At 43.7% G+C, this 14793-nt stretch overlaps 2 protein-coding genes across 6 annotated transcripts in view; one reads left to right on the top strand and one right to left on the bottom strand.

Annotated features, from left to right (window-relative positions):
• ZNF277 (zinc finger protein 277) overlaps window positions 1-14017 on the bottom strand; it is an 81898-nt gene extending 67881 nt beyond the window's left edge. For both annotated transcript variants that reach the window (XM_033088118.1, XM_033088116.1), the window contains exon 1: window positions 13899-14017. Coding sequence is in view for 1 of the 2 variants with exons in the window: in XM_033088116.1 (XP_032944007.1) it covers window positions 13899-13989 (91 nt within the window). In the remaining variant the exon portion in view is untranslated. The remainder of the gene's footprint in view (window positions 1-13898) is intronic.
• Window positions 14018-14312: 295 nt separating this feature from the next.
• The window catches only part of DOCK4 (dedicator of cytokinesis 4), a 368315-nt gene continuing 367834 nt past the window's right edge, over window positions 14313-14793 (top strand). For 2 of the 4 annotated variants that reach the window (XM_033088115.1, XM_033088114.1), the window contains exon 1: window positions 14313-14633. In XM_033088115.1, coding sequence (XP_032944006.1) covers window positions 14597-14633 — 37 coding nt within the window. In that variant the 5' untranslated portion in view covers window positions 14313-14596. The remainder of the gene's footprint in view (window positions 14634-14793) is intronic. The other 2 variants (XM_033088112.1, XM_033088113.1) reach the window with 1 other exon arrangement.

A 14793-nucleotide genomic window follows, 5' to 3' on the forward strand; every position in this document is an offset into this window, starting at 1 on the left:
CACCCCACTCTCGACCGCCTGGCGAAGACCTCTGCCTAGGAATTACCTCCTCGTGAAGCCTACCCTCACCTCCCAGACGGGTTGGTAGCACAGAAGACAGTTCCCTCGCTTCTTCAGTGTCATTCTTTCATTGAACATGTGCATTCTTTTTTCCTACCAGGACAGTGGCTCCTTCAGGGTGGAAACATTGTCTTGCTTTTTTCGGTGCCTTTGGGACCTCGCACATAATTCGTGCTCAGTAAATGCTTGCTGAAACTCAAGAGCCTGAAAAGATCCAAACTGTCCTTTCTGATCTCCACGGAGAGTTATCTGTGTGCTCTCATTTTCACTTGGGGAGATTCTGTTAAGTCCTACCAGCTGCTTTTGGAGACCGTTTGGCTTGATGGAGAGCAAAGATCCAAATCTGTGAAACAACCACATCCACAGAGATAAGGGCTTCAGCACTGGACAGTTCCTTGGTTCTTAAAAGATGGTGATCAAGATGCCATTTTTTATTTGATTTTTATCTCTCATTACTTCTCTGGAGCCTGAAGCTTTATGCCGAGTTTCTGAAATGTCCCTGGATGGCACCTGGCTCTTTTCTGTTTTATTGCATGCTGTTTTTACGCAAGCTGTTACTCTAGACTCAGGTATTCTGTATCCACCTGCATGCCTGCAGGAGTCTTTCCTAGTCCTCTGGTTGCTCTCACTTCTTCCATAAAGACAACTATAATCAGCCTTGCAAGCAAATATTTTGTCTATTCATTTACTCAGCGCTTAACCTAGTTACTGGTATGTGTGTCTCTTCTCCAATTAGACTATAAGCTCAAAAAGCACAGAAGCTATGTCTTGTCCTTTTAAAACATTTCCCAAAAGTGACTTAATCTTATGATACTCACAGATGAAATATGCTATAAATATTGAGAATAAATGATAAGCTACGGACAATTTAAGGGCAAAGAGGCTAGTCATACTACATGGTCAGGACAGAAAGCCACAGATAAGTAAATCTCAAGACGGTCACCTCATGCAGGATATTAACATACCACTGCTTAATTTATACAACCCTTTACATTTGAGAAAGCCATCTTCTAAGTATCTCACCATTACCCTGTGAGGTAAGGAAGATGATTATTTCTGTCTTAGTGATGAGAAAACAGAAGGTCAGGGAGTCTGATTTAAGGTCACACATGCGAAGCGCGTTATTTTGTCTACAAGTTTAGTGTCTACAAGTTTTTCACTATGCTATGCTCTCAATCGCAGAGTAAGACTCAATTTCAGGGGCACAAAGGACAAATTTACAGCTACCACTCAATAAGCAAAAGGACACGAACTATGTACAATATTAGTACCTCAACAATAAAAGATAAGGAAAATAGAAAAGAGCAGTGATGGAAAAGCTCCAGCATAAAAAGACTACACATTTTTCATAAGCCTTGTCCAAATTCTCCTTGTCCAAGTGGTGATTTTGTAGAAAGTTTAATGTTCACGAGAACAGTAAGGTCAGGACAGAAGTCCCAATGACCATAAAGTCCAGCAGCAGGCACCATCTGCTACCGAGAGCTTCCAAAAGAAAAACAAGACAGGACCCTGGCCCTCCCCAACTCACATAAAAGCATGCACGCACCTACGCACACACCCCTTGGTCAGACCCCAAAGAAGATTATCTGGAAATAAGGGAATATCTTCATTGGTCGTCGACTGAACGGTGACCACGAGCCAGGGAATGCGACCAGAAGCTGCAAGAGTCAAGGAAGAATTCTCCCCTGGAACCTTCGGATAGAGTGTGGCTCTGCTGACATCTTGAGTTTGGACTTATGGACTTCAGAACTGTGAGAATACATTTCTGTTTTTTTAAGCCACCTTGCCTGTAGTCATTTGTTACGGGCAGCCTTTGGAAGCTAATATAGTATATATTAGTTGAACTATTAGAATTAAACTTTCTACAAGCAGGTAATGGGATTTTCCTAGATAACTATACAGTATCTATACAGTATAGGATTAAAGGCTATAAAGAAGCATGTAGCTAATTCATTCTATGGTTCAGGAATGATTTCACAGAAAAAGTGACATTTAAGCTAAGATTTGAACTGTGAATATGACTTAACCAGAAACAGAAAGGGAGGACATATATATTTATAATGAGGGTTACAATATTTTACAAAGTGCAACTTATGAAGGATATAACTTAAAAAATGATGTGTTACCCATTATATATGGAAACATATATATTTGAGTTTCCACAAGTATGTGTGAATTTCACAGCAGTCTAAGGACCAGCTGATATAAATAAGACTATGATTTTTGATAACTATGTATAAATACGATAAATTCAGAACCCAATTCATTAATGTATTGTCATAAGGGATATCTGCAAACATGCAGTTTCAGGAAAAGGTGACAAGATAAAGGGAACAATTCAGTTGTCTCACTTATATACTACTTGCCTAGATCAGTCTACTTTGAAACCACATTTTTGTTTTCTTTTTAATTGAGGTAACATTGGTTTATAATATCACATAAGTTCCAGGTGTACAATATTATAATCTGATACCTGTGTACACGATGGCATGCTCAACACCCAAAGTCCAGTTTCCATCCCTCACCGTCCATTTGACCCCCCTTACCCATTTCACCCTCCTGTACCCCACATTCCCTCTGGTAGCCACCAAGCTGTTGCCTATATCTCTGAGATTGTTTCTGTTTTGTTTGTTTGTTTGTTTGTTTGTTTTATATTCCATGTATGAGTGAGATCACACAATTTTTGTCCTTTTCCACCTGACTTATTTCCCTTAGCATAATACCTTCAAGGTCCATCTATATTGTCACAAATGGCAACATTTCATTTTTTATGGCAAAGTAGTATTCCATTGTAATTTTTAACACATCTTTATTCATCAGTCAATGGACACTTAGGTTGCCTCCATATCTTGGCTAATGTAAATAAAAGATATATAGGAGTAGATATATCTTTTTGAATTAGTGTTTTCACATTCTTCGGAAAAATACACAGAAGTAGAACAGCTGGATCGCACAGCGGTTCCAATTGTTAATTTTTTGAGGAAACTCCATACTGTTTTCCATAATGGCTGCACCAATTTACGTTCCCACTAACAGTGCAGGAGGGTTCCCCTTTCTCCATATCCTCTCCAACACTTGTTATTTTTGTCTTTTTCATAATAACCATCATAACAGTGGAGCCACATTTAATATGAGAATCCTGAAGAAATGGAGACGAGCCAGTTGGCTCTGAATACTGCTAATTACGAGTACCAGTGGTCCTGTGAATCATTTCTAAGCTGTTTAAAAAAACTTTCACTAAAAAAATCCCTCTGCATCACATTAGTTGTGGATTTTACATCAAAGAGATGCCTGGATCCATCATTTCATTAGTAACGAGTAATTCAAAAATTGACATTTCTAACAATGATGCTATACACAGACAAAAAAAAAATCGCAACTAACCTACATTCTTGAAGCCAATGAAAGCTGATAGAAGAATGTGAATTAAATTTTTATAACCTTAAATAATGCATTAAATAGCTACAGTTACCTGAGCACAGGCCTCAGGGCTCCGGAACAGTAGGTCAGAAACAGGTTACTTAGGAACCTTTCTTATTGTCCAAGTTTCAAATCTTAATTCCAATAAATTAAAGGAAGGGACACAGAATAAAGAAACAAAAGACAATGATCTGAGGAGTACAATGTCTCACATCGTGCTAAAGTGGTAGGTTTTCTTTATAGATACTTAATTTCCATGGACATTTTCAACAGAAGTCTGGCTTTCTGGAGATAATGGGGGTAAAACGCTCCTCAGAGGACGTCGCATCTCCCCGAGGCAGAACAAACACTTAAAGTTGTTGTTTTTACCTTGTGCTTGATTCTCTACACTTAGTTTTTTCTCCACTAAGGGCAGAAAGTACAACAGGAAAGCTATGAAAGTGAAAGACAATGGTTACTATTACAGATACCCGAGGGATATCTCTTCTTGAAGGTCTTTACAGATGGAACTGCTTGGGAATGTCTCCGCTCTTGACAAACAGGATCTGTTTAGGGAAGATAACCCCGACTGGCATTTCCCACGTCACACTGCATGGAACACTAGCGTCCCGTGCAGAGTGAATAGGCACGATCTGAGAAAAAGGCAGGGGAGTCCAGTATTTGGGACACTGCAATTGAATAGTATCTCTTGGCCATTCACAAAACGTGCCGCACTGATCTCCTGAAGTGAGGAAGTTCTGCAACTTCATTTAACTCGGTGTTTGCAAATTATTTGATCCTGAAATCCTCTTAGTGCAAAAAGACATCATAATACTTTTCTGTCTTATACTCTGTGGAGTCCTGGAACACTGTCCTGAGAAAGCAGAAACAGCACACTGGATTTCTGTCAGCTCTACCTGCTTCTATCACAGAGATGAACAAACACAGTGAGAACACGAACTTCTACAAAAATATCTCAAAGCATGATGGCAAAGACATGAATTTCTTTTCAGTCCATTACTTAAAGGCTTAGTTCATTTTTAATTCCCTTGGGCTCTAAGAACATGTAAATTCGTACTGTTGGAGGTACTCTACTCTGGGTTTCATCTAACGAAAGGAAAATAGGACTGTGCTCCGTAGAAACAACTATGACTACTGGTACCTGATAATATCATATTAATGGGGAAATTACTAACAGTATAATTTAATCTGCTGTCAATAAACTCGAAGATGTTTCACAAGGAAAAGATCAAGAACAGGAATCTTTCTCTGAGGCATCAAATTCCATGCACTTGAGGGGTCATGAAAAAGAAAGAGTGTTATCACTTTATACTTGAGAATTGTATTACAACGGGCTGATTATTCAGGATTAATGAGCCCTGGGTCAGGAGTTCAGCGGCCATATGGGGATCCATAATGAGTAGCTCGGAGCTGAGCCCCTGCCAGTTCAGCCAGTCAGAATGGCAGGGGGCCGTGAGCCCACCAGTGCTTGGGCTCTGCTGGGGTGGGGGGGGCGGGGACCTCAGGCCAGCGGCTCCGCATCAGTCCAGGCTTCTGGCTTCCCCTCCGCCGGGCCTCACTAGTTTCCTGGCACAACGCCCAGATTCGTATTCCTTTCCTAGTAGTGGAGTCCTTGCCCTGTTGCCTAATTCCATATGCTGTGACCCCGTGCCTCACGCAGGACCACGGTCCTCTAAACTTGCTCCTCTCAGCCTTTCAATGACTTGGGTCCTCACCATACAGTCCAGCTCACTTGTGGTCGTGTTCTCGCTACTGACAGACTCTCTTCTTGACCAAACTTCAGTCAGGCTCCTTGGAAGACTTTTCTCCACCAGGCCTGGCCAGACCTGCATAGCCCTGTTTTAGCAAGAATCCTGCTAAGTCAGTTTAGAGAAAATCCTCCACCTTCCATATCTGATGGGCTTCCTCCTCGGCTCCAGGTGGGATCTTATCACCCTGGCCTGACTTCAGCAGGGATCTTATCAAGTCGGTTTAGCCAGAATCCCCCTGACGTTTCCTTTCAGTAATTTCCCATCACCCAATGCACCACCCCTCCCCCTGACCCTCTTGGCTAAAAATCCCTCTTTTTCCTTGTTGTATTTGGAATTGAGCTCAGTACTACTCTCAGGTCTCTTTCCCTCTATTGCAATAGTTCCTGAATAAAATCCGTTTCCACCGCTTTAACTACTGTCGAGCTCTGTCATTTTTCCTTTTCTAACACTACCTCCCTACCAGATCTCTCCAATTGTACTGTAATTGAGGCCTGTCTTACCATCTTTCTGGTGTTTTCTGCCTACAGTTGGCTGGGCCTTTCTCATGACAGCGCCAAGCAGACCCCAACCTACCAAAGACAGAATCTTCCTAGGCAACCTGCTCCGTCCCCACATTTTTTTTAATCTCAGGAATTTCCTGACGTCACTGACACGGGCATATTATCTAAACCTAGTGTGGGTCTTCGTGATCCCTCAGCTGTCCCTCTTCAGGACGCTGTGATCTGACTAAGCTTCGCTCTCGTCCGTGTCCTTCAAACCTTCAAGCCCCCATGCAGTCGGCCGTCAGGGTCTGACATTTGGGACTGTATGATCTAGCTTCAGTTGACCTTTCCAGACTTCTCTCCACTGTTCCCATTACCGACCATGTTTCCCCGAAAATAAGACCTCACCGGAAAATAAGCCCTAGCATGATTTTTTAGGAGGACATCCCCTGAACATAAGCCCTAATGCGTCTTTTAGAGCAAAAATTAATATAAGACCCGGTCTTATTTTGGGGGGAAACACGATACCATTTTCTCCAGGCAAATGAATTGCCTCGTTACTTGCTGTATATGCCCTGAGTTTTCCTATTGCATCCTCCTTTTGGCTTGGCCTACATGGCTTTTCCTTCCTCCTGCATGTCCAAATCCTGGTCGATCCCAAGGCCCAGTACCACTCCCTGGGCGTAATTTATCTCCATCTCGCCCTGCCTTCCAGTTTTATCAGCTTTTTGTTTAACTTACTGCCCTAATTTGTTTCCCCTTTACTATGGTTATTGTGACTCACTTGCCACACAAATTTCTCTCTTGTTAACTACATGATATTATGTACGTATACTGAATAATCAACACAGCACTATGTTAGTTTCAGGTGTGCACATCATCGCTTGCTTACCGCCATCTTGGCCGCTCTGTGGTCCTTAACACTTTCTGACTTATAACATAGTTATTTACGTATTTCTTAGCTCTTCCTTATTAGGCCATATGATCCTTGATGGAAAGACCGGTCTTATTTTCATCTCTATATTCTATAGCATTTATAAAACAGAGGCTCGCACATAGCAGAGGTTTAATGAAAATTTTTGAATGAACTAAGTCTCAGTTCTATCGATCTCTCCCAGGTTTGCACAGTTTATTAAAAAATGGAAAGGAGAGGGGGGGTGAGATGGGATGCATCCCACTGACCTCGCCGCACTCTCTTGGACTTAGAGACCCCCTAAGTCATCTGTCACCGAGGTTCTCCACCGGTTTTCTAAGTGGATACTCCTGACGGATGACGCCCACATGTGCAGCTAATTCTCAAGGGTATTTACCCAGACACATGCTTTCCTTTTCACACAGACGCTGGGATATGTATACCGTGGATTCTCCGGCTGTAAACCTACCTCTCCTTCTTTTGACAGTTGGAAGATGCAGTCGGGAGGATGCTAAGAGAGGTGAATTCTCTCTCATTTACAAACCAGGACATCTTACCACAGGTGCAAACAACTTCTCTACAACCACACAGTCAGAAGCAGAAGTGAGATTCAAACCCAGGCCGTCTGGCTCCTTGTCCCGGGAGCCTTACCCTGAACAATACTGTCCACGGGCACCGCCGCTGGAAAGGGAACGCCAAGGCCCAGCAGATCGTTAGTATTACTTTCCTTCACGTGGGTGCATGTGTATAAAGCTTACAGAAGTCAGTGATAAACTGGTTTGGAAATTCCAACAGGCTTTCAGACCTGCCTTTCCTTCCTCTCCCTCTTGCAGCGGTAGAAATTGTTGTATGGCGCTTCAGCAAAGAAGGCTTGGCTGGTGTGAAGCTACAGCTCAACATTTCCTGCGATTAACTGCTTGATAGTGGTAATTACGATTAGTGGGTACAGGATATTTCCTTTCCTAATTGGCCCTTACTGATGACCAGCAGCTTGTTACATAATAGAAGACTGTGTTAAATAAATAACCACAATTACAACTCTGAGGTCTTTTTCTTAAAAAAACAATCCAAGTTTTTGGATAAAAACACTACAAAAAAAAAAACACATTGAAAGCTTTATGCACTTAGCTTCTCAGTCAGTGCAGACAAGTTACAGATTCAAATGTATACACTGCTTCCACAGGGTGATATGGAACCAGAAAGGCCGCTGCCGTGAGCTCTGGTACAAGATGAGCGTGGAGCTCCATCAACTATATGTCCCCCTGGGGAAGGCCCAGCACAGAGCCAATTCCCCGTCACCACTCAACCAACACCGAATGCCATCACAGCCTGGCAGGGTACCAGCAGGTGAGGTGATCCAAAGGTGTGTATAACAGGACCTGTGCTTAAAGGGTTTACATCTTATAAAATCAGGGCTATGTCTTGATTCTGTCTGTAATCATTTTAAAGTCATATCTAGACTTTGGTAGTAGCAGCTGTTGGTAATGAGGTCATATGACTTGTTCAAGGTCACACAGGTTTTTTAACATCCGTCCCTCTGTTTTCCTAGGGGGTCGAGGTTTAGAGTGCTTTCACATCTCTCACCTCCCTCAACCTCCCAATAAGACTGGCATTTTTATAATGAAATTGAGGCTCAGAGAGGCTAAATGATTTTTCCCAGGTTCACACAAAGTAGAAAATTCAAGATCAGGATCCAGGGTTCTGACTCCTAATCCAGTTTTTCCTTCCATACATTCTTACTCAATGTATTAATTAATTTAAATTACTACACATGGAGAAAGCCTAAGAGTATCCAATGTCTGCTTCTATTGTTTAAAATACTCTACCATTTCTTAGTCGTTGATTCCAACAAGAAAAAAGCAGAGGTTTAAGTCCTGTTTAATTCTAGGAAATTTTGCTTGGTTCCTAGAGATAAAGACAGCACCCAACCCCAGTTAGCTATCTTACAAATAAATGCCACTGGCCACACACAGAGGGCTGCGGACATGTAGAGAGAGGCGTAAGATCGATCGTTCACATATGTCTCCATTTCTGGGAAAAGCTGCCCTGCTCACCTTTGGGTCAATGAGGTTCGTAGAGCACAGTTGTTTGTTTCAGTAAGAGATGACAACTCTTTAAGGTCCTGTCAATGAAATGCCAATCCATTCAGTCTGATGAGTTTATCAAATAAATCATAGCAAAACTGAACCTTAACTCTGTGGCAAAGTTCTTCAAGAACAGCTAATAGAAGCATTTAAAGATTCAATTGTTGGAGACGGCACTGCTTATTTTTATATACCCACGGGTTTATGCTTAGAAGAAAGTTTCCTTTTTATCACATGAATCTCATCAACATCATCATCAGCTATGAATGTGACCAAATCATCTTCCGTTTCTCGGGATGGGAAGCGTATGGGTGCGTGTTGCAGAGGGCAGCACTATACGACGCATGACGGGAGGTCACGGCCACACAGTGAGACGCGGTGTAAGTTTAGTGTCTGACGCTGCAAGTACCTACCAAAATCAGTTTCCTCGTTTGTCAATCAAAAGGAGATCATAGGAGAATCCCCCTCAGGGCAGTGGTGAGGACAGAAGGAACCAAGACTTGTGAAAATACTTGAAACAGTACTTGGCACCCGTTACTGCGCAACAAGTGTTAGCTACTGCCAGCGTCATCAGTATTATAACATCTCCTTTCATAATATCTCTTAATATCCTATAAGCTGAGTCCCGCTTATTTTTATAGGAAAACAAAAGGATGTTCTGGAGGAGGCCCCTTCGAAACCTTACTCCAAGCCCACCAGAGTGGGTGTCTATAATTCTTTTTCTTCCATGACATCCTCTGGCTGCTATCTTGCAAAGTCGTCCCAAAACGTGAGACCTTCCGAGCTTCTTGCTGACTCTGAGTGTGGGTGTCTGTGTGCGGAGCTGGGAGTGAGGGAGCAGCACTGGGTGGGAGTGAGGAAGGGTAGAGAAAACAAGAAGCTTTCTGAGCACATAGTTGCAATTCTAGTACGAGCACCCCCAGATTCCATGAATGCATGGGCAACCTAAGCAGTATTACCAGCACATTCTTAAGCTTCCCCTGGGCTACATCACCCTTTAAATTGCTTCCTAAGTGAATAGAGAATCAGAGAGCAGGCAGTTTTCAAGTTCAATTAGGCACACTCGTATCTTTATACTGAAAGTAACTAATATTTACCGAGGCCTAACTTCATGAAAGGGAGTATGCTGGGCTCTCATAAATATATCATTCAATGAAATAACCACAAGAACTCTGCCAAGTCGGTATTGTATCTGTGCTTTCATAAATGTAGCAGCGTGTGCAATTAAACCGTCACCCAGCCACGAAATGGCAGAGGTGAAATGTAAACAGTTTTTCCAAGATAGGGTCTACTCCTCCTTCCACTGTTCTGTCAAATATGTGAGACTTGACTTAAGCATTAACACTGGAAATATGATACTGTGGAAAACCAGATAAGAGCCATACAGATATAGGGGATGGATTTTAAGGTCTATGAAACAGTTATGGGTTCAAGGTTATAAAGGACAGATTTGAAGTATTCTTTTAATCATTATCTACACAGCACTAAAACTTCACTTAGAAAAAGACTGAAAATTATGCTAGAATGCTAACTATGATTACCGCTGACAAAATACCATCTTCCTGAGGATATTCTGTATCAGTTGGGGTGTATAACTTTCACAAGAATAAATTACCTACTCAGGTTTTAATTCTATTTCAATTTCTCTGCTTAAAATAGCTGCCATTCTAAGTACTTTGAATAGATTTCAAGCAGATTCTAACCACTGAACTCTTTCAGTGTTTTGGACAGGCAGCTGTGTAAAAGTAAACTAAGACAACTCTTGCCCTCAAGATGTCCACAGTCTACTAGGCAGACAAAGCTGCCACCAAATAGTTACAGTCTGACACTGGAGATCTGGGAAGGGAAGCAGGGTGACTGAAGATGAGGTTGGAAAAAAAAGTGAAAATCTCAAATGCCACACCAAGAATTTGGACCTAATTATACATGCATTAGAGCTATACTGAAGATTTGAAGTGGAGAGCCATGAATACATTTGTGTTTTAGAATGTGGATTAGAGGAGAGAACATCAAGTCAGTGAGATCAACAGGAAGCTTTGCCAATTGTCTAGGCTAGAATTCAATTCCGGTCAAACATTTTGTAAACACTGACAGTTACGACACAGTTTTAGTCCCTAAGAGCACAGTTTGGAGGCTGGGGGACACGGGTAATTCAGCAGAGATGGTGACAGTCAGAAATGGAGAAGTGGCTAAAGAGATGGACTGAAAGAACAGATTCAAAAGATTATTTCAGGCACAGAAAAGTAAGACGTGGTAACTGATCGGATTCAGGACCTGCGGGCAAGATAGGAATCAAGGATGCTTCCCAGGTTTCTAGCTACGGCTTGATCCCATTTATCGAAACAGGAAATACAAGAATGAGGAACTAATACCACTTGCTGTCCCCATTTCTCCTAGAGAGAGACATCACAAACGGGTGAATCAGGTGTCCGGAGGAAAAGCATTATAAATCCAAAGTAGCATTACCGTGATCACCACCTGCTGGGCGTGCATTTGGGGCGGGGGGAAGTTGAGTGTCAGAAAGTTACAAATGGAGGCACTGTTGGAAGAAATCATTTCAAGTCACAAAAATGTCCTAAAAGTATGGTAAATCACTAATAAACTATAGATGTATTATCTTACTGCCTTCTAATTAAAAACAGCAAAAGAAAAACAATACCCATGCCACACCCCAAGAGTGAGAAATGTTGAGTCCCTTTACTATTTATAGGTCTGTGCTTCATTTTCGGGGACAAGGAGGAATCCTACTTACTGTTGAGGTGCATGGAAAGCAGTGTCCTGCAGGATCAGGCGCTTTCCGGAGGGGCTGGGGTTTCAGGAAGTCTGGTAACACAGGGAAGGTGCCTACCTGCCTGCACACCACCCAGTGACTAGTTCTAGTGAGATCTTGTAGAACGACAGTTTCTATAAAAAGACTCCCAAGTTCCTCCTGTCCCAGGATATTAAACATACACAGACATTGTAATTAAATACAGACATCGTAATTAAAGCTAACTGCCTCAAAAGAGGCAGTTTTCAAACAATTAATGATCATACGGGGAAAGACATACTTGATAAGCTAAGTGGCTGCTTAAAAAAATATGAATATGCTTTTAAAATCATTATTTCCACTCAAAATTGTAGGGAGGCTTTGAAAAGAACTGGATAAAGTCTTAGAATGATACATCACTTATTAAGGGGATTTTTAATGATAAGTGTACCTTATAAGAATGACATAGACATCAACCATCAAGCTCTCCCATTGATTGCTACAAATCAGTGAGAACACTGGGCGGTTCTGAGCCAGGGTGAGAACTTTCTCTATGTGACAGACACTGCAAATTCACTGCTGCCCAATACCCCTGTTGAAAACAAATTGGAACCTAAAATTAAGGTTTCTACCAGTTACTCAATTATATCCACTAGTCATTTAATGTAAACACTGGTCCTCGATTAATGATTCTCAGGAAATAAACACCTGGTGGCCAAGTATATGTATATAAAGCTACTGCCTCAATCCTGAAAGACTAAAGCCACACTATATGGTCACTAATAGGGGAATGGTTACAGTATGGCACAGCCATATTATGGGGCACAGTAGATGCAGTCCTTAAAAAGAAGGGAGCAACAAATGTACGAATATGGTAGAGTGTCTATAAGAAGTCATTGGGAAAGAAGATTATAGATCTTTGATCTTACATGGAATAATCCCTTTTTATTTTTACAAACTCAGAAGCATACAGATGTGTGTCACAGGAATGTCACAAAGAACACACACCAAACCCTTAATGCTTATGTGGGAGTGGGAGATGTGGTGGACGAACTTTCATTTTTTACCTTACATACTTCTGAATGGTTTGAAGTGTTTATAATGAAAAATTTTTATAATTTTAAAATAACTAATGATTTTTGAATTGTTCTTCAATGTTTTTGAAAAACAGATCCTGTTTTCTTTTTGTGAGTTAATCTGTGAGATAAATTCATCAAAGTTTCCATCTTCAGATTTTAAACTGGTAGCCCTTTGGAACTTATGGATAATTTGGAAAACTTTAATAGACTGTTATTATCAGCTTAATAGCCAACTGTATGGTGTGTAGGGGGTGGGTATCACAATATTTAACTCAGGAGCTTACCAAAGCTTTCTTTGGTAGAGGTACTGAAATAATTTCAGGGCTAGGTGGTTCCATTGATGCAAAGTGGGAAGAAATTACACTTTATCTCTGAGCTGCTCAGATGAAAAGTTAAGACTGTGAAAGCAGTAAGAAGGAAAGAAACCAAACCGAAACAAACAAACAAAAAAACCTCAACAAGAACCAAATTTAAACCCCAAACTATATCCATCAGAAAAAGACAACTTGCTCTGCTAAATTATCTATCAGGGCCAAAAAAAAAAAAAAAAAAAAAAAGAAAGGAAAAAAGGGTGTGGGTCGGGCGGGATAGACTACAGGTAAAAGAATGCAGCTAGGAAGCCTAAAGACAATTCCCCTGCAGCTTTCAAAGTTTGGAGTTTGATCTTTACAGTGGATCAGAGGGCATCTGGAAAGTCAAGCAGAGCCGAAGTAGCTGTGATTTTCATAACCATCTTCAAATTTTATGTGAAGTCACCAGTGCAGTTACCACTTTCTTTCTTCTTTCTCTAAAGACCTAGCCCGGGAAGATTTCCCAGGCTCCACATTCAATCCTGAAGCACCCTTGGGGCGGTCAGCGAACGCCTAGGGAGGCCGTTCTAGCCAGCAACCGGGCATATCTGTCGTGAACAGCAGTGACCAGTCTGCAAGTGGAAATCCGCCCGAAGCCAGAGCAAACATCCCCCCAGGCCAAACCAAGCAAACCCAGGCGGGGGCAGGGTACGGCGAGGAAAATCCGTTGCTAAACCCAGAGTTATGATCACACACGCGCGAACCTGACTTGACCCACACCCACTCAGCCGCGAAAGCAAAGTCGGGAGCTGCAAACGGAAGACACACGCCCAGGGAACTTCCCCGGCTGCCGAGAAGGCCATCCATCCCATTTTCTCTTCCCTCCCCAGACAGCCCCCACCGAGTAGCCGCTTCCGACCCAGCCGGTACCCCTGGGCCCGCCCGTGGCGCCCTCACGCCCAGGTGGCCTCAGAGATCGTAGGCTTCTGAGGTCCGCCCGGCGGCCAGCCGCACTCCTGGTCTGAGAGAAAGACAACAGATCTCCCGCATCTCGGGGGCACTGCACTCACCTTCATTACTGACAACCCTGGCTCCGCGACGTTTACCGTCAACGTCCTCCTCCCCTCGGGTAGCAGGCCCCTGGGTCAAGGGAGCAGCCATTAGGCTGCTGAGTAGAAAAGGGAGGGCCGAGGGGCGGGGCGGGGCGGGTGCGGACATGAACCAATCTCAACACGACTGGAGGCGAACTCCCCTTCAACGCGGCGTTTCCTCCACGCCCACGTCGTCCTGTCACGCCCAGCACCAATAGGACGTGGCGAGCAGATTCTAATCCCCGCCTCTAACAGCTAATGCCACGCCCCCTTCCGGGATGGCGAGGCCCAGAACTACAAATCCCAGTGTGCTCCGGGGGCTCCGGGCAGGGAGGGCTGGAAGAGGCTCTGGCGGGCGGGGGTGCGCCGGAGAGTGCCCCGGCGTGTTCGCTTAGTTCAGTGAATCAGAACAATGACTGCGCCGCCCGGTCCTTGGGAGCGTCTCGGAGGACTGTGAGCAGCCGCCGCCGGGAGAGTGGCGGGCGGCGCAGCCTGGGCCGCGCGGTGTCAACGCTGGGCTCCGGAGCCTGCAACGCAGACCCTGCCCAGCGCCCGCAGCCCGCGCGGAGCCGCGGGGCTCCAGCGCTGCAGCCGCTACTCGGCAGCTGTGCATTGTTGTGAGCCGGGGCAGGGGCGCGGGGATTACAAAGCCCGAAGACCCGGGACCCTCTTTAGCCATGTGGATACCTACGGACCACGAGAAATACGGCGTGGGTGAGTCTCAGCGGGGCGAACTTTTATTCCGCTCTGGCCGGAGCGGGTGCGCATTTCGCGTCCTTGTCAGCCGCTCTCCTCTCGCTCTTCCCGGCTGGAAATGCCTGATCCTTGCAACGCGCTGCGGGGTCGGGCTTTGGAGAGCCGGCCGCGGGCAGAG

The sequence above is a fragment of the Rhinolophus ferrumequinum genome, chromosome 20 (genome assembly GCF_004115265.2).
Source record: "Rhinolophus ferrumequinum isolate MPI-CBG mRhiFer1 chromosome 20, mRhiFer1_v1.p, whole genome shotgun sequence".
Taxonomy (NCBI): domain Eukaryota; kingdom Metazoa; phylum Chordata; class Mammalia; order Chiroptera; family Rhinolophidae; genus Rhinolophus; species Rhinolophus ferrumequinum.